We start from the raw sequence: 19,647 nt of genomic DNA, 5'->3' as shown, positions 1-19,647 counted from the left end.
GGGATGGCAGGACTGACATATGAGGAAAGACTGGATTGGCTTGGCTTATACTCACTGGAATTCAGAAGAATTAGAGGGGATCTCATAGAAACGTATAAAATTCTGACGGGACTGGACAGGTTAGATGCAGGAAGAATGTTCCCGACGTTGGGGAAGTCCAGAACCAGGGGAAACCGTCTAAGGATAAGGGGTAAGCCATATAGGACTGAGATGAGGAGAAACTTTTTCACCCAGAAAATTGTGAATCTGTGGAATTCTCTGCCACAGAAAGTTGTTGAGCCCAGTTCGTTGGATATTTTCAAAAGGGAGTTAGATGTGGCCCTTACGGCTAAAGGGATCAGGAGTAATGGAGAGAAGGTTGGGGTACTGAGGTTGAATGATCAACCATGATCATATTGAATGGTGATGCAGACTCTAAGGGCCAAATGGCGTGCTCTTGCACCTATTTTCTATGTTTCTATGTTTCTATGTTTCTCGCTATCTTTACTAAAAATTCCCTATCTGCAGTATCTTACAGCTCACCCACTACTACATAGAATTCTAAAATATTACTAATTATCAGAGTCACACTACGCAATGCTAAACACCAAAATTTAAGTTTACATTTTGACATGCTTGTTTTTGTTAAGTCTAACGTTTTAAATTTCCAAACCTAGTCAGGGCAATTCTTTGCAAAAATCAAAATCCAATGTGGTGTGATGCCGCACACGAATCCATTAGGCAAAAGTGTTGGTGCTCTATTATTTACAAAGAAAACACTCCCCTTGCTTAAGTGGCCCCTATACTTCAGCCTTCATTACAAGATCATTTTTATTCTTTGAAAAACCCCATACTCAGTTTAATCGGGCTGATAGCACCTACACCCTATCCAGTCTCGCTGCTTGGGATTTTTTTTTTTTAAACTAGCATTCATTTGGAGGCTACCTGCACTGATTTCTTAACTCTCCGCAAGGGTTTTCTGTACGGCCACAAGTGGCCACATACGCTGGCCTAAGTTAGTTTGGAGCAACTATTAGCTGTCTAAACTGGCTTAAGTGGCCAAAACAGGCGTAGGTGGCTGGTAACTCCCCCTTTTGAAGAAAAAAAACTAAACTAAAAAAAATGCTAACTAATTCACTTACACTGGCGCAAATTAAATATGCAGAATGGGGATTTTTAAGATACTCCAGAAAAATCAAGTTGCTCCAAAAAAAACGGAGCAACTCCTGGGCAAATTTGGGCCCTCTATATCTATCCTCTCTGTTCATCTTAATATCTTGAAAACTTCAATCAAGTCACCCCTTAACCTTCTAAATTCTCGGGAATACAACCCTAATTTGTGGTAATCTCTCCTCGTAATTTAACTCTTGAAGTCCAGATATCATTCTGGTAAACCTACGCTAATATATTCTTCCTAAGCTGTGGTGCCCAGAACTGCTCACAGTACTCCAGGTGTGGTCTAACCAGGGTTTTGTACTGCTGCAGCATAACTTCTACCCCTTTGTATTCTAGTCCTCTAGATTTAAAGGCCAGCATTCCATTAGCCTTTTTGATTATTTTCTGTACCTGTTCATGACATTTTAATGATTTATGAACCTGGCCTTACCTAAATCTAGAATCTTAGTAGCTGTTTTGCATTTCTCCCTTTCAAACGTTACGTTGAACTCGATCATGTTATGATCACTATTGGATAAATGTTCATACATAGTTAGGCTGTTAACTAAATCTGGCTCATTACTCATTCTTAAATCTAATATGGCTTTCCCCCTTATTGCCTCCACAACATATTGTTGTCTCAAACTATCCCAGACACACTCAAGAAATTCACTAGCTTTCTGGCAAGTGCTCGTCTGCTTATCTCAATCTATATGAAAGTTGAAATTCCCCATTAAATCCACTTTGCCTTTACTGCACGCTTGCCTAATCTCTGCATTCATACAATCTAGCACTTCACAGATGCTACCAGGGGGCCTATACAGAACTCGCACTACAGTCTTAAAACCTTTCCTATTTCTTAATTCTGCCCATAAAGTCTCCACTGCCTACTTACCTCTCTTTATATCCTCCATTGAAGTAATTTTATCTTTAATCACTAAGTCTGCTCCTCTCCCTCTGCCATTTTCCCTATAGACCTTATAACCTGGTATATTTGCAGCCATGTCTCAGTAATGGCTACCATGTCATACCCTCCTTTGAATTCACGCCCGCAGTTCATTCAGTTTATTCCTTCTATTCCGTGCGTTTGAATTCAGCTCTCATGTTTTACTCAACGTGTTTCTTATTTTTCTCTCTTGGTTTAATCACTTTACATCTTTTAGTTTTTCCTTTACCAGAAGTGTCTAAAGGTCTAAAGTACAATTTCTGACTGTTACTCTACTCTACTCTCTCCCCTTTCATTTGTTTTTGAAGTACTATTTGTACTACAATTTCCACCTGTGCCCTCTCTTTTCCCCCCCATTTACCAGTTTAAAGTCCTTGTGATCGCCCTACTTATCCTTTCCGTAAGGACCCTGGTCCCAGACCAGTTCAGATAGAGCCAATCCCAAAGGTACAGTTCCTTCCTGTCCCAATACTGGTGCCAGTGCCCCATAAAATGGAACCCCTCTTTCCAGAACCACTCCTTTAGCCACATGTTCCCTTCCCTAATCTGCTTATCCCTTTGGGAATTTGCTCATGGCTCAGGTAATAATCCAGAGATTATAACCCTTGAAGTTCTGTTCTTTAATTTAGCTCCTCGTTCCTGGTACTCTCCAAACAGGACCTCTTGCCTACTCTTCCCTATGTTGTTAGTCCCAACATGGACCACAATGACTGGGTTCCACCCTCCCTCTCCAAAATCCTTTCAAGCCAGTTTGAAATGTCCCTTACCCTGGCACCAGGCAGGCAACATACCATGTGGGACTCTCGCTCTTGCTTACAAAAGATGCTATCTGTCCCCCTAATTATAGAATCCCTTACAACTACCACATTAGGTTCCAATTGATGGTATTTGCAAAACAACCACATGGAGCAATACACACACCATTACTGTCTAGTTTTGACTGTTGCATAAGATAATAGGCTCACTTTTCCCAAAGCATTTCTTTGGCGTACAGTTGCGCCTGATTTTCTGGGGCCTAAGTACGGCAAAAAAAAAGATTCCAAGTTCCCCTATTGGATTTCTTCATTTTGGCATGGCCTAACCCGACCTTTAGTTTTGGGGGTGGAGCCTTGATCTGCATCAAAAAGATCGGGCTGCCATGGTAACCAGGGACACAATGCGAGCTGAGGCTGCAAAGTGAAACATACAGACAGTTCCCAATACATTAAAAGAATTGAAAAACACATAGCAGCAACTTGCCTCCAACCCCACCCGAAGGGCTTGTCGGTCCGGTCTTTCCCCGCGCCTGGACTCTTCCCGCCACTGCTCTTTCCCCCCCCCCCCCCTCCCCTCTATTTCCCCTCCCCTCCCCTCTATTTCCCCTCCCCTCCCCTCTATTTCCCCTCCCCTCCCCTCTATTTCCCCTCCTCCCCTCCCCTCTATTTCCCCTCCCCTCCCCTCTATTTCCCCTCCCCTCCCCTCTATTTCCCCTCCCCTCCCCTCTATTTCCCCCCATCTCTCTTCCCCCCCATCTCTCTTCCCCCCCCCCCCTCTCTTTCCTCCCCCCCCCTCTCTTTCCTCCCCCCCCCCCTCTCTTTCCTCCCCCCCCCCTCTTTCCTCCCCCCCCTTTCCTCCCCCCCCTCTCTTTCCTCCCCCCCCTCTCTTTCCTCCCCCCCCCTCTCTTCCTCCCCCCCCTCTCTTTCCTCCCCCCCCCTCTCTTTCCTCCCCCCCCTCTCTTTCCTCCCCCCCCTCTCTTTCCTCCCCCCCCCCCTCTTTCCTCCCCCCCCCCCTCTTTCCTCCCCCCCCCCTCTTTCCTCCCCCCCCCCTCTTTCCTCCCCCCCCCTCTCTTTCCTCCCCCCCCCTCTCTTTCCTCCCCCCCCTCTCTTTCCTCCCCCCCCCCCCTCTCTTTCCTCCCCCCCCTCTCTTTCCTCCCCCCCCTCTCTTTCCTCCCCCCCTCTCTTTCCTCCCCCCCTCTCTTTCCTCCCCCCCTCTCTTTCCTCCCCCCCCTCTCTTTCCTCCCCCCCTCTCTTTCCTCCCCCCCCCTCTCTTTCCTCCCCCCCCTCTCTTTCCTCCCCCCCCCTCTCTTTCCTTCCCCCCCCTCTCTTTCCTTCCCCCCCCTCTCTTTCCTTCCCCCCCCCTCTCTTTCCTTCCCCCCCTCTCTTTCCTTCCACCCCTCTCTTTCCTTCCACCCCTCTCTTTCCTCCCCCCCCTCTCTTTCCTCCCCCCCCTCTCTTTCCTCCCCCCCCTCTCTTTCCTCCCCCCCCCTCTCTTTCCTCCCCCCCCTCTCTTTCCTCCCCCCCCCTCTCTTTCCTCCCCCCCCCTCTCTTTCCTCCCCCCCCTCTCTTTCCTCCCCCCCCTCTCTTTCCTCCCCCCCCTCTCTTTCCTCCCCCCCCTCTCTTTCCTCCCCCCCCTCTCTTTTCCTCCCCCCCCTCTCTTTCCTCCCCCCCTCTCTTTCCTCCCCCCCCTCTCTTTCCTCCCCCCCCTCTCTTTCCTCCCCCCCTCTCTTTCCTCCCCCCCTCTCTTTCCTCCCCCCCTCTCTTTCCTCCCCCCCCTCTCTTTCCTCCCCCCCCCTCTCTTTCCTCCCCCCCCCTCTCTTTCCTCCCCCCCCCTCTCTTTCCTCCCCCCCCCTCTCTTTCCTCCCCCCCCTCTCTTTCTTTCTCTTCCCCCCCTCTTTCTCTTCCCCTTCCCCCCCTCTCTTTCTCTTCCCCCCCCTCTCTTTCTCTTCCCCCCCCTCTCTTTCTCTTCCCCCCCTCTCTTTCTCTTTCCCCCCCCCTCTCTTTCTCTTCCCCCCCCCTCTCTTTCTCTTCCCCCCCTCTCTTTCTCTCCCCTCCCCCCTCTCTTTCTCTTCCCCCCCCCCTTCTCTTTCTCTTCTCCCCCCCCCTCTCTTTCTCTTCTCCCCCCCCTCTCTTTCTCCTCCCCCCCCCTCTCTTTCTCCTCCCCCCCCCTCTCTTTCTCTTCTCCCCCCCCCCTCTCTCTCTTCTCTTCTCCCCCCCCCCTCTCTTTCTCTTCCCCCCCCCCTCTCTTTCTCTTCCCCCCCCCTCCTCTCTTTCTCTTTTTCCTCTTCCCCCCTCTCTTTCTCTTCCCCCCCCTCTCTTTCTCTTCCCCCCCCCCTCTCTTTCTCTTCCCCCCCCCCTCTCTTTCTCTTCCCCCCCCCCTCTCTTTCTCTTCCCCCCCCCCCTCTCTTTCTCTTCCCCCCCCCTCTCTTTCTCTTCCCCCCCCTCTCTTTCTCTTCCCCCCCCTCTCTTTCTCTTCCCCCCCCTCTCTTTCTCTTCCCCCCCTCTCTTTCTCTTCCCCCCCCTCTCTTTCTCTTCCCCCCCCCCTCTCTTTCTCTTCCCCCCCCTCTCTTTCTCTTCCCCCCCTCTCTTTCTCTTCCCCCCTCTCTTTCTCTTCCCCCCCCTCTCTTTCTCTTCCCCCCCCTCTCTTTCTCTTCCCCCCCCCTCTTTCTCTTCCCCCCCCCTCTCTTTCTCTTCCCCCCCCCTCTCTTTCTCTTCCCCCCCCCTCTCTTTCTCTTCCCCCCCTCTCTTTCTCTTCCCCCCTCTCTTTCTCTTCCCCCCCTCTCTTTCTCTTCCCCCCCCCCTCTCTTTCTCTTCCCCCCCCTCTCTTTCTCTTCCCCCCCCTCTCTTTCTCTTCCCCCCCCTCTCTTTCTCTTCCCCCCCCTCTCTTTCTCTTCCCCCCCCCTCTCTTTCTCTTCCCCCCCCCCCTCTCTTTCTCTTCCCCCCCCTCTCTTTCTCTTCCCCCCCCTCTCTTTCTCTTCCCCCCCCCCCCTCTCTTTCTCTTCCCCCCCCTCTCTCTCTTCCCCCCCCTCTCTTTCTCTTCCCCCCCTCTCTTTCTCTTCCCCCCCTCTCTCTCTCTCTCTCTCTTCCCCCCCCCCCTCTCTTTCTTTCTCTTTCCCCCCCCCTTCTCTTTCTCCCCCGCCCCCCCCCCCCCTCTCTTCCCTCTTTTCTCTCTCTCTCCTCTCTTTCATGCAGGATTGGAGGTAAGTTACTGCTATGTGTTTTTCAATTCTTTCAGTGTGTCTGGCCAGCTGCTGAGCTGATTTCCTTCCCTGCGCCGATTCCCTTAACTCTAGGGAAAGTTTTTCAGTAGAGGCCACATACGCTGGAGTAACTCTCAATTGGCCAAACTTCCTTAATTGCCGTACGTGGCTGGTTACGCCCCCTTGGGCTGAAAAAAAAACTGACCTAAAAAAAAATCGTTACTTGACTTGCACTGGTGCAAATTGATTGGGGAAACTGTGGTTTTTCAACTTAGGCCAAAAAGAGCAGACTGCTCAAAAAAAACGGCGCAAATCACTGGGGAAAATTAAGCCCACAATCTTTCACAGATTAATATTGACTGCTGGTATTTTTGCACCTCCCCTCTCCTGCTTTACTGTTCTGCTTTTGGTGGATTCCTCTGTTGTATGGAGGATATTGAATGAAGAAAAATGAGTTATCCATTATAGGTTCTTCATTCTCAATTATATGCATTCTCCATATATCATCATTTGACCAAGTGTAGCTTTTGCTTATTATGTTTCAGGTCAAAATAAGCTGCTGTTTTGGAGGTCCTGGGACTTTATAGATTGTGAGAGTAAGAAACCGTGTACAGCACTACCCATCTCTTGGCTCATGGCATCACCTTTTTAGTATGCTAAAATTAAATGGTTTGTCTGGAATCAGTCGGGCTAGGCTTATGTCTAACGGTGTGTGCTGAATGCATATCATTACAAAAAATGAAGACTGTACAAAGTTTGTAACTTACTTTTTATCATAAACCTAATTTTTATATGGAAATTAGTTCAAATTAGTATAATTGAGCATTTACCCTTTTAAGGCACAGCAGCTATAATACCCCATACTTGATAAGAGAATAAGAATGTAGAATTGAGAAACATCATATTCAGTTCACTCCCTCATATTTTATTTTATTTCAGGACTCATTCTGATCATTTTCCTGTCCCAAATCCAAACTACTCTCCGCTGTGCTGAATGAATTTATTTGCAATATTTCAACTGAGTCAGTATATGCTGCACTAGACAAGTCTGTTTTATAAACTGGAGGCTTTTAGAATGGAAATGTTATTCCTTAAATTAATTTTATCTTGCAGCTTCCATTCACATGAAGTATTTTTCCGTATCCAGCACTTGGTGGAGGATTTTGTAGCTTGGTCGCACTTGGGTGCTTCTGCAGTTTGGGAGAACTGGTGTGGAGATCCTTGTGTTTGGCAGTATGGAGATGGGCATCCTAAGGTTTTGTAGCCTTGACATCCAAGAGTGTAATGGCATATGAGTGGGGTCTTTCGTTTTGGTAGCATTAGTAGGCAGTTCTGTAGATTGTTAGCACTGGGGTTGGGAGGGCTAAGATTTGGTGCTTTGTGTTCTTGGGTTTGTAACTTGTTTGGGGGCTGGGATCCGGGTTCTAGGGATTCAGCCGAATTGAATTTGGAGTACTAGACTTTGGTCAAAGGTGAATCCTTTGAGAGTGAAATGAGTGATCTTGTGATAGATAAAAGGAAAATGTTAGTTAAGCTAAGGGTACACAAAGCACTCAGGAGTTGAGGAAGGAAATTGGAGAGATCCTAGTAATTATATTTCATGGCTCTGTTCAGTATGGGTGTGTGCTGGAGGACTGGAGAGTGGCCAGTGTAGTACCCATTTTTTTTTAATGAATACGGAGTTAATCTGGGTAATTGCAGGCTAGTTAGCTAAACATCTATGGTTGGGAAAATTTATGAATCTTTAATTAAGGATGAAATTACCACACATCTAGATAAAGAAAAAATTGTTATAAGCAGCCAGCATGGATTTCAAAAGGGATTAACCTCAATTCTCTGAGGAGGTAACCAACATGGTAAATGGGAGAAGTGTAGTGGGTGTAGTGTACATGGATTTTAAGAAAGCCATTGACAAGGTACCACATGGGAAATTAGTAGAGAAGATTAAGGGTTATGGAATTAAAGGGAGGATCAGAAACTGGACTAAAAACTGGTTAGAATGGAGTTGGGGGCAGTTTATCAGAGTGTTTGAAAGAGAGTAGTGGTGTTATTTAAAGTTCAGTTCAGGGGCTCTGTCAATATCAATGATTTGGATATAGACCTTGAGGGAGAGATATTGAAATTTGCAGATGATGCCAACATAGGAGATATAGTTCATTCTTTAGAAGACAAAAGGAAACTACAAAGGGATATTAAGAGGGAGAGGAATGGGCTAAAAAGTGGCAGATGAAATTCCGTGTCAGTAAATGTGAGAACGCATTTTGGTTTTTAAAAAAAACAGCAGTAATTATACTCTGAATGGAAGTAGGTTCAGTACTGTGGCTGAGCAGAAGGACTTGAGGGAACAGATCCACAGAACATTAAGTGCAGCGCATGGAGTGTCCATTCAAGGTGTTTCTGGAAAAGTTGCAATACTATTTTTCACAATGATGTGTAAGTGTGTTTTGTTCAGGGGTCTAATGTGCACCGCTCACCATCTTGAATAATAGTGGGTAACCAGTGGAACAGGATGCTGGTTGCCATCTAGCACAATGTTATAGGTCTGGAAGGCAAGATACAAGTAGTGTCTCTCCCAAGTGTCCATTTACAATAGTGTCTGGGCATTCTGGTGTATGCCATCTACTCCTAAAGAAGGGGTGAAGAACACTGGTCTTCATCATCTCCCTTCAAAGTCCCAATGCAGGTTGATCTTGTGTATAGGAGGTGGGCAGTAACTGTTCTCTTTGATAGTTGAAAGTTATTTGGCATGCAATAGAAGAACTTCCTGTGTGAGATCCAGGGGAGAAAAGTAAATGGTTGTAGGGAGGGAGGGCTTCGGTCACTGCAGCCTGCACGGGAAGTCAGCCTCCTGGTGATCACATTTTTTTGGCAAAAGCTCTTGCATAAGGACCTGGATTAAACAGTTGGTGATGAATTAACCTGGTACTTGTCATTGGACTTGGACTTTTGAACATCAAGGCAACTGTCCTGTACAGTTCCTTCCACTACTCTGAAGGTAGATGTTAATCATGTAGCTGATAACTGAACTCGTAAGGTTAGAGACAGCAGCAGTTGGAAGGTGTTACTTGGAGGCTGGTTATATGAGCACACACTCATATAATCAAAGGTCAGTCCCTACCTTGATTGAGTTGTGGAGGAGTGAGCAGTTGCTGCAGCTCGGCAGCTCCAACTCCTGGAACTTAATGGGTTAACTAACATATGTGTTCAAACAGTAATCAGGAGAATGGTGGCAGTGCACTTGCACATTTTATGGTGAGTTATGCTTTTCCTGCTTTGGACAAATTCCTGATACCTGCTTCCACCTAGTGAAGACATAAACTCAAGCTACTCAGTGTTCCTATAATCAACTAGTGACTATTCTCCTTAGTGGTGGAGGAGATAAGTTGGGTCACTTTGGGATCAGGTTGGCTGCAAGATAACACACTTGTGTATCTATGGATGAAGGATTGGAACTGAGCGTATCCTTTGCGGTCGATTCGGGTGCAATGTGAGTGACTGCCATTAACTTCAAGTCATTATTCGACCGAGTGCTCCAACAAGGAGGCCCAATTATCTTCAGCTGCTTCATCAATGACCTACCCTCCATAAGATCAGAAATGGGTCTGTTTGCTGATGATGGCAGTGTTAAGCTCCATTTGCAATTGCTCAGATAATTAGGTGGTCCATGCCCGCATGCAGCAAGACTGGATGGCATGGACTGATAAGTGGCAAATAGCATTTACATCCTACAAATGTCAGGCAATGACCATCTCCAACAAGAGAGCCTAATCACATCTCAATTACATTACCATTGCCGGATCCCCCACCATCATCATCCTGGGGGTCACCATTGACCAGAAACTCAACTGGGGCAGCCGTGGCTACTAGAGGAGATCAGTGGCTGGGTATTCTGTGGCAAGTGGCTCACCTGACTGCCCAAAGCTTTCCACCATTTACAAGAAACAAATCAGGAGTGTGATGGAATACTCTGGACTTGCCTGGGTGGGTGTAACTGCAACAATACTTAAGAAGCTTGACTCCATCCAGGACAAAGCTTGATCGGCACCCCATCCACCACCTTAAACATCTACTCCCTCCACTGTGGCTGCTGTGTGTAGTATCCACCGGATGCAGTGCAGCAACTTGCCAAGGCTTCTTCGACCGCAGCTTGCAAACCTGCGACCTCGACCACCTAGGGAACGGATTTGTGGTGAGGGCCAAAGATAGTGGCTTGGGGCTTCCAAATATTTAATTGGAGGTCATTTCTACTCATTCAATACTGGACTCTGGTTTCCGTGTTCGTAAAAAGTGGGAAAGGGATGGTCCATCTAATGTGCTTGTTTGTGCCTATCAGTTCAACCTTTAAATATCTATTTGTACACTTCTGGGTCTGAGTAGCACTACTTTGGCCGTTGGCCGCACTGCTCCTGATCCGCTGCAGTGTATTCTAATTAGTTTTCCAGCAAATTGTGTTGTAAATTTGCGACTGTAGGATTGGGGACTTGGGATATTCAGCACCAGTATTGCTATTGGAACGAATTCATGAATATAGCAATAAACTCAACTTCTAAAGAAATTCTTGCATTTTAAGTGCAAGACAAAAATGTGTTGTCCATAGGGTTTCTCAAATGCTCTAGGCCCACGGTCTGATGCTTGCTATATAGACAGTACAGTATATTAATTCTTTTGCATCATGTTTATCACCAATGCTGTTGTAAGAGATTTAGCAAAAACAAATTACACTATTTCCTCTATTACTTAGAAGCCCTGTGGAGCTGTGAAACACACACACTCTATCACATTACTTGTTACTAATGCCTTTTTCTATTATCTCATTGGATTGTTCTTTTACTAGTTATCTGAGTATCTATTTTCAGTAGATGGCACCCTGCTTTGTACAGTGCAAAACTGTACAGAAGCAAATGAAGCAGCTGGTATGTAATTACATGTTATGAAGAGGCATGTTAGTTAAAAATATAAAATAAGAATTGCTGCTGAGTTGCATAGAAAGGGCTATATACTCGCTGACTATAATGATTTGCAGTTAGTAATAAAGTTACATTAATATGTCTGAAATTGATGACTGAAAAATGAATCTTCAGTGCAGTTTTCCATACATTGTCATTTATTTTAGAGATCTTTGTTTTCAAGGCAATTAATAAAATGATTTAAAGTAGACCTATTTTACTGTCATCAAATATTGCTCTGCCTTCTGTGTGTCCTCGGTTTGCTATTATATCATGCAATCTGTCTATTCCAAAGTTCCCTTCCTGCCATTCGTGTGTAAGGAGAAGAACACTATGTATTCTTTTCTTGCAAAATACCACTGCTAGTTAGACATAAAGAAAGGTTATCATTACATGAAATTATTCAAAGCAATCGGGTATTATGCAATCAAAGTACCTGATTTATTTCAAGTTATTCAAATTTTTAAGTAACTGAGCAGTTGCATCAAAATTTAAAACTATATTTAATAAAAAGTACATTGGCACATTGCCTTTGCCAATTTAATGGCTTGATTATGTTCAATATTTTAAAGTTACAGTTAATCCACCTTGAGTTCTATTTGAACTTCTATAATTTACGAAGAAATTGAAAAATATTATTTAATTTGTCAATTTTTTTTTCTACTTTCCTGAAGATATTGCAGCCTTGCTGGGACACAGTTACACAAGTCCCAGGTACCCTCTGGTGCCTCACCAAGTGGCCATTATGTATGTGTTAGTTTTACAGTGAGTGTCAGGACGTTGTTCAACTACAAGGGCCATTGCAGCTGAGCCTAATTAAGTCCTCGCCTTACATCCTCACGTGCATTTCCAGCAGGAGTCACTAGATGATAAGAGCCTCTGCCAATTTTGCCCTCCGTAACCTCTCCAGATAACTTCACTGAGCCGTTGGAGGACAGTTCTTGGTTTAAATATAGATCAAGTTTCAACATTGTGATTCACAGCCAACCCCCCAAAAAACCAACAATGAGAAAACTATTTGTTTTTGTACTGGCTGTAAGGCTGTGTCTAAATCAGTTCATGTGTATCTGTGGAGTTTTTCATTGACTTTAATTAACTGTGATGTGAATAGGGAGCCATTATTGCAGTGCCCACTTGCATCACTTAACTACATATATGGAGTGCTGCTTTCTGGAGTCCCACTTGGGACAGTTTATTCTTGACAAATCAGCTCTTCTCAATTGGTAGAAATTAAATGGGCCACTGTACCAGCAGAATTATGTTTTAAAAATATATAGGTAAGTTAAAAAGCAGGCAACACATGATAAGTCATTATACTGCTACTGGTACAAAATGAAACAAAGCACTGGCATTTCCTCCAATAGCAGCCTGCACTGGCAGCTTTATACTGTTTTGGCACTGTGTGCATGAAATGTTGGTCTAGCACCGATGCCAAAGATAAGGTACAAAGACAGCTTAAGTCATGAACATTTATTAGTAGTTTGCAATACAAAATTCCCTTATAAATTACACCCTCCTGGGAGCAGTTACAATCTGCATTTTATATTCTGTCAAGTACAGTATTTAGCAAATACATATGTTTCAGTAGCTCTAGATAAATGTTCTGTCTGCACCTAAGCAGACTTAATGTGCAATTTACACCAACTGCTAGTTACATACATCAAGCAAAATGTTTATTAACAACAGGAAGTGGTGCTATTACACTTAAAATTAGGATATTAATATGCATTGATGCTGACCCAGCTATGCAGTTAGAATTCATGTACTCGGCTGCATAGCAAGTTTAAAGAATTGTTCATATCAATACACTTAAGGTATCACATGGTTACTAAATTTTTACTTTTCTGACCCAGTGCACCAATTATGTGCGATAACAAGTACCTAATTATTTAATACTTGTATGCTGTATAGCCCTCCTATATACTGATCATTGGGGTACATAAAAATGCAAGTGCGCGTGTGTGAGATGTATAAAAATTAACCATAGAAATCTCTGGATTTTATGAAACTGTTGAATAATAGAGTGCATTACTCTTATTGATCATGTTATTGAGTATTTTTCTAATGCAAATTAACTAGTGAATAACGTTAAACAATTTGAGAAGCTTCTTTTGGACATAGATGTGTGCATTTATTGTTGTTGAGTCATTGTTTTAGGAAAAAAGTTATCCTGCAAAATGGGTATTTTGAGCCGATTTCTTATACAGTACTGAGGTAGCTAAAAGGTTGATCAGAATATATTTTTTCTAGACTGCCATAAGGGCTGATTATTCTGCTAAAGCTGTTGCATTATAATCTGACTTTTATAGACATATGGTGCGTTTTTCATTTACACAGCACGTTCAGTAATGAAAAATGTCTCTTCTCTCCTGCAGCATGTGTGGAATCCTTACCACAATAAAGAGGGCGAATTACTGCATCAAGCATCCAAAGACTCTGACCTGGACCTAGACTCCAAAATCTGTGAATTCTGTCAGGCAGTCTTCCCAGCAGGCACCACATCTAGGGAAGACTTCCTCAGGCATCTTAATTCACACTTTGAAGTTGTTGCTAAAAATGGATTTTAATGCTTGTACGTTTCCACATTGAGATGAAGAAACCAGCCTTATGAACTTAACATATGTGTATGATGTACAAAATAGATCTTGTTCGTGTGGAATTGTAAATATCAAAAGGACATCTGTGAACTGAAGGCTGGTACAAAAGCATATTTTGTTTTTTTATTGATAGAACCTTTTTTCTTTTACAGTGAGAAAATGGCTGATAGTAAATATAATATGCAGTTATTCAATCTTTCCAGCATACACTCTGACTAAAGTTAATTTGAAGGTAATAGTCCTACTGTCCAAGGGCCATTTTGTCTTATATTACAGTGATACAGAATTGGTGTATTCTAATTGCAGGTCATCCAAATCAGTATTAAAATATTGGCAAATCACTGAGTGGAGTTCGAGTATTGTCTGCACAGCAAGAAAGAAAAGCTGGTAGCATAAATACAGTAATTGTTATGAACACAACAAACTTTTTACATTAAAAAAAATTGTTATGTGATTGCTGCTTTTATTTTGTTTTTACTTTTGTTGAAGTTTCTGATAATTTTCCACTTTTTTCACCTAGTGTCAACATCAAAAACTTTCACCATTCGTCTACAACATGCCTTAACTAACCAGAACCTCAGAACTGAAACCATTATTGTACTATTGTGACATTTTCACTTCCTGCATTAGTTTGAAGTTGTGTGATGCAACCAATTTAATGCCAGTTACTACAGAATTATGAGCAGTTTTGTGTTATGAGCTTGCTCCCAGTTTTACTTGATTGAGACTGTCTAAAATAATTTCTTAAAGCCATCAGAAAGTGGTCTTTCTCATCGATTTGGGCTATTGGGTAGATGAATGCTAAATCCCACACCATAAGAAATATTGTATCTGAAATTCCGGTATGTAATCTACCTTAACATCTGAATCTGCTGCCTCTTCCTAGCACATATACATTGGAATCTAGCCTTCATGTCTAAGGTTTATAAGATGCCGAATGTAACTCATCTTTGGACTGTTCCTCATAACCCAATTCAAATTATATCAATAGTTGCCCCAGTCAATTAAATCACCATAGGCCCTCAGTACAAAACTGAATGGAGTGCAATTAATTCCCACTTGCCAGATTCATCAAAGATGAATTTGGATACAGAGATGCATTTACTAAAAGTAACATCTTTGGTAACACATTACCATCACAGAATGGAGCTTTGAGGACTGACTCCCTAGACTTGTTTTTTTCTATAACAAACTAGTTCCTTAAACTCTCTCCCACTTCCTTCACTCTCATCTCAAATACCAAGTGCATGGACAAACATAACTTTAAATACTTTAGTTTATCTCCAAGGAAGTTCACTTAGGGGACATATCAATTAATGACAAACCAAGATGATCAATTCATCTTTTTCAAGATGTGATTCAACTGAAGGGACAAGTGGAAACTATAATTCTCATATATTAATTTGCTTCATGGAGAAAAAGACTTCAATTAGGTATTACACCTCTATTTCTCAATGCCTAAATCATCATGTCTTTTCTGATAACAGGATTTTCAAGATTCTGATTGGGTTGTTACTCTTGTCATCTTCAACTGGAGTTGAATAGATATCAGTCTCAATTCGGAGCACCTTATGATACTAATGTATGTATTTTGTCTTTGCCTCAGATTTCCCAGCATATAAGGATTAACCCTTTTAATTTTCCCAGATAACTCTAATATATACAGGCTGATCATATGATTTGTCCAGAATGCACTAGCTACAGGGCTGCATTCAAATCCTTGTCTAAGATGTTGTGATCTAACCCACGTGTGCCATGTAGTTCTTTATATTGCATAATTTGTACTTTTCATTTCCTGTTTATAAAGTTGTATTATTTTAATGAAATGTACAAAAACTGAAGTTGGAGATAAAATACTGAGAATCGTTAAGTTTTAGACCAAGAGTCAACTTCTTTTTCAATAATAGCTTTACTTTATTCACTACTATGAAACTGAAGTCAGCTTAATAGACTGTCCATGTTCGTTGGGCATTGTTAATGCAGCCACAACTACAAACCAGGTTGTTGACAAATATGTTTAATTCTTTGATTCTTTTTATGTGAGCAGATCAACATTGTGTTTTAGCAATAGTAATCAAGCCAGGAAAAGCCTACAGATAAAATACTTTAACCATTGTGGAATGTAAAATTATGAATTTTACAGTTAATGTTTTTTTTTTAAGTATATAAAAACATTGTTTACATAGGCTCCTGTATAATAAAGTAATCGACAGGTTGACTCTATTCCTATATCACCGTATCTGTCATGGAATGTTTAAATTTAATTAATGTAATTGATGCTTCATCTTTTCTCTACTCTACATCCCACATTGAAGAAGTTTGGCAAACTCTGGCATCAGGAATGAGAGTTTTATGTTGTATGTTTGCATCTTGGATGGCTATCTCCATAAATTGGTACTTTTTAATGAAAGGAAGGACTTCAAATTGTAAATGAATATTATTTTTCTAGATTTGTTAATTAAAAGTTGTGGTGCAAATAACTGGAAATTTTATGATAGCATCTTGGACCAACATCTTTCAAACATAATTGTGTACCTCAAAATTAAGTTGCCATTTAATAAGAGGGATTATACCACAATTCTTGTTGAAATTAAAATGTTTATCCAGAAAGTTTTTGGTTTAAGCTAATAACAAAATGTTTTCTGGTCTATTTGGTTTAGCTAATTGCTTAATAATTAGTTGGGCCACATAGACCAAAAAGATTAGATGTTCAATTCCTGCTCTATGTTAAATTAGCTAATCTCATCTTGGGTGGGACTGGGAGTGCTACATTTGGTTCCAGTGCTCCTAGATTACGGAGGGAAAATTATCTGATGTTTCAGCTTTTGACCCAGGCCAGCAACTAGCCCTGAAAGTATGTACATGTGGACATGGGATAAGGACAACACCAAGCACAACTGTGATGTCCTTGGTTAAATACCTTGCTAACAGTCTCTGTCGAGGTTCACACACAAATATACCCATTTAGGTGAGGTACTGAGAGTAACTAGTGCCCATGGAACCATACCCCCTATGAGATGATGATACCTGCAGTAGAGGAGGGGTCAAAACTGATGAGGGGTAAAAACTCTAAAGCAATCTTTTATTTCTCCAATCTACAGATTATGTCAATCCATTTTGCTTTTGAATCTATAGCAATATTGTGTTGAACATGCATTTTATCCATCACACCACCCTTCAGCATCACACAGGTACATAGTGAAAATGTTTTGCAGTTGAGTGGCTCAATTTATGTTTTTAATAAACAGTAACCAGTTAGGCCCAGATATACAAATCAAACACAAGGGAAGGGGATAGATAAACTACAAATGAGGAACTAATAAAGGCATATGAAAATGATGAGTGGGTGGCAGTGTGAGCTGCGAGGAGGATGCTATGAGGCTACAGAGTGACTTGGATAGGTTAGGTGAGTGGGCAAATGCGTGGCAGATGAAGTATAATGTGGATAAATGTGAAGTTATCCACTTTGGTGGTAAAAACAGAGAGACAGACTATTATCTGAATGGTGACAGATTAGGAAAAGGGAAGGTGCAACGAGACCTGGGTGTCATGGTACATCAGTCATTGAAGGTTGGCATGCAGGTACAGCAGGCGGTTAAGAAAGCAAATGGCATGTTGGCCTTCATAGCGAGGGGATTTGAGTACAGGGGCAGGGAGGTGTTGCTACAGTTGTACAGGGCCTTGGTGAGGCCACACCTGGAGTATTGTGTACAGTTTTGGTCTCCTAACTTGAGGAAGGACATACTTGCTGTTGAGGGAGTGCAGCGAAGATTCACCAGACTGATTCCCGGGATGGTGGGATTGACCTATCAAGAAAGACTGAATCAACTGGGCTTGTATTCACTGGAGTTCAGAAGAGTGAGAGGGGACCTCATAGAAACGTTTAAAATTCTGACGGGTTTGGACAGGTTGGATACAGGAATAATGTTCCCAATGTTGGGGAAGTCCAGAACCAGGGGTCACAGTCTAAGGATAAGGGGTAAGCCATTTAGGACCGAGATAAGGAGAAACTTCTTCACCCAGAGAGTGGTAAACCTGTGGAATTCTCTACCACAGGAAGTAGTTGAGGCCAATTCACTAAATATATTCAAAAGGGAGTTAGATGAAGTCCTTACTACTCGGGGATCAAGGGGTATGGCGTGAAAGCAGGAAGTGGGTACTGAAGTTTCATGTTCAGCCATGAACTCGTTGAATGGCGGTGCAGGCTAGAAGGGCTGAATGGCCTGCTCCTGCACCTATTTTCTATGTTTCTATGTTTCTATGAATCAAGCATAAACAGCAAAACCTACTAAATTATGCGGAATATAATTACATATTTTTTGTATGCCATTTTGCTTCCATTAAGCAGAACACATGCTGCAGGAAATCAGGTTTGTAACATTATAACAACATAAATTACAAAATTTATAAGAAACTTATTAATGTCACCTTTACAATTGGATTTTCTGCATTTGATATAATTGTAGCACTGTTTTCTGTTGGAGACATGTGATTATGTTTTGAACTCATGCAGCCTCTCAAACCCATCACTGGTAAGTAAAGAAGGCTACAGCTACTGCATATTCTAGATTTTTTTTTATTATCGCCGACTGGTGATTCGAAGAGCAGGATTGATAAATTCTACCTTCTCCAATGGAAAATTACTAAGAAGGAAAACCTGTAGAGAAACCATTTTGAGTCAGAGAAGCAAGTGTGACTTTTTTTTTAAATTTCTGACAAAAAAATAAATGACTATATTCAAGCAGTTTACAATGCATTCGAAATTAGTTAGACCAGCTGCCTTTTACTTGTTTCTACTGAGAACTCAACTCAAACCAATGATTTTTCATATAAACAGGTAATCATTTATGAAAAGTCTAAACATCTATTCAAGTTTGGAGGGAATTCTGAATAAAAGTTGTGAATTTAAGTTATTTTACCAACAGGCTCTAATTGGTTAAGAAGGAGAAATGCGAATAAGAAAATATTAAATTCAAGATTTATATATTTCTTAGCTTCCCCTTAGAAAGGCACCAACCAAACAGATGCCCGATAAAGGGCTGCTCCCCCATATAACATGCAGACATTATTTTATTAACTAATATTTATTTCTTTATATACATGCAGACCAATTTTTTTCACTTATTTCATTGCCTCTGTGAAGGTCTCATGATTTTCTTTCCAAATTCCGCTCCGACTTCCACACCCCACACGATTTCCTTGCAACAGCATAATCTTCAATTCACCACAGGCAATGCTAAGAGAGATCTTTCAATATAGTATAAGGGCATTAAAAGAAATGGGTGAGGAAATTGCAGGTGAATTCATCATTCTCCCAACTCTCCCAATTCAGGGATTGTGCCTTTTGGATTGGAAAATTACTAATGTCACTCCATTATTTAAGAAGGGAGGATGGGCGGTACCAGGTAACTACAGACCTGTCAGTTTAACATCAATTGTGGGGATGTTAAACTGGAAATTTATCATTCAAGACAAACTGACTGAGCACTTGGACAAGTATCAGCCGATCAAAGAGAGTCAGCATAAATTTGTGCACAGTAGGTCATGTCAGACTGATCTAGTTGAATTTTCTAGGGAGGTAACTAGCATGGTAGATAGGGGAGTGTCTATGGATGTTGCCTATATGGACTTCGAGCAGGCATTTGATAAGGTTTTGCACAAAGAGATTATCAAAAATCACAGTGCACAGAATTGGAGGTAACCTTGTGATGTGGGTCAGTAATTGGGAGGTAGGCGACAAGGAAGAAAGGGATAATTAGACCCCTTCTGGGGCAATGCATTCAGTTTTGGGCACTGAACCACAGGAAATGTATCATGGCACTGGAAAGGGTACAGCACAGATTCACCTGAATTATACCAAGGCTTAAAAGGTTAAATTATGAGGACAGATTGCATAAAATTGGCTTGTATCCCTTGAGTTTAGAAGATTCAGCAGTGATTTAATCAAGGCGTTTAAATGATAAAGGGATTTGATAGGGTAGATACAGAGAAGCTATTTCCTATGGTGGGGGAATTAAGAACAAGAGGGGCATAATCTTAAAATTGGAGCTGGAATGGAGAAGCACTTTT

General features: G+C 42.3%; 1 protein-coding gene across 1 annotated transcript in view; it reads left to right on the top strand.

Moving 5' to 3' along the window:
* The window catches only part of tank (TRAF family member-associated NFKB activator), a 98,617-nt gene extending 84,594 nt beyond the window's left edge, over positions 1–14,023 (top strand). The window contains exon 9 of the mRNA XM_070873650.1: positions 13,357–14,023. Coding sequence (XP_070729751.1) covers positions 13,357–13,548 — 192 coding nt within the window. The 3' untranslated portion in view covers positions 13,549–14,023. The remainder of the gene's footprint in view (positions 1–13,356) is intronic.
* The last annotated feature ends 5,624 nt before the right edge of the window (positions 14,024–19,647 follow it).

This window comes from Pristiophorus japonicus, chromosome 3 (genome assembly GCF_044704955.1).
Source record: "Pristiophorus japonicus isolate sPriJap1 chromosome 3, sPriJap1.hap1, whole genome shotgun sequence".
Taxonomy (NCBI): Eukaryota; Metazoa; Chordata; class Chondrichthyes; family Pristiophoridae; genus Pristiophorus; species Pristiophorus japonicus.
The sequence above is the reverse complement of the archived record's forward strand: the minus strand, read 5'-3'. Positions and strand labels throughout refer to the sequence as shown.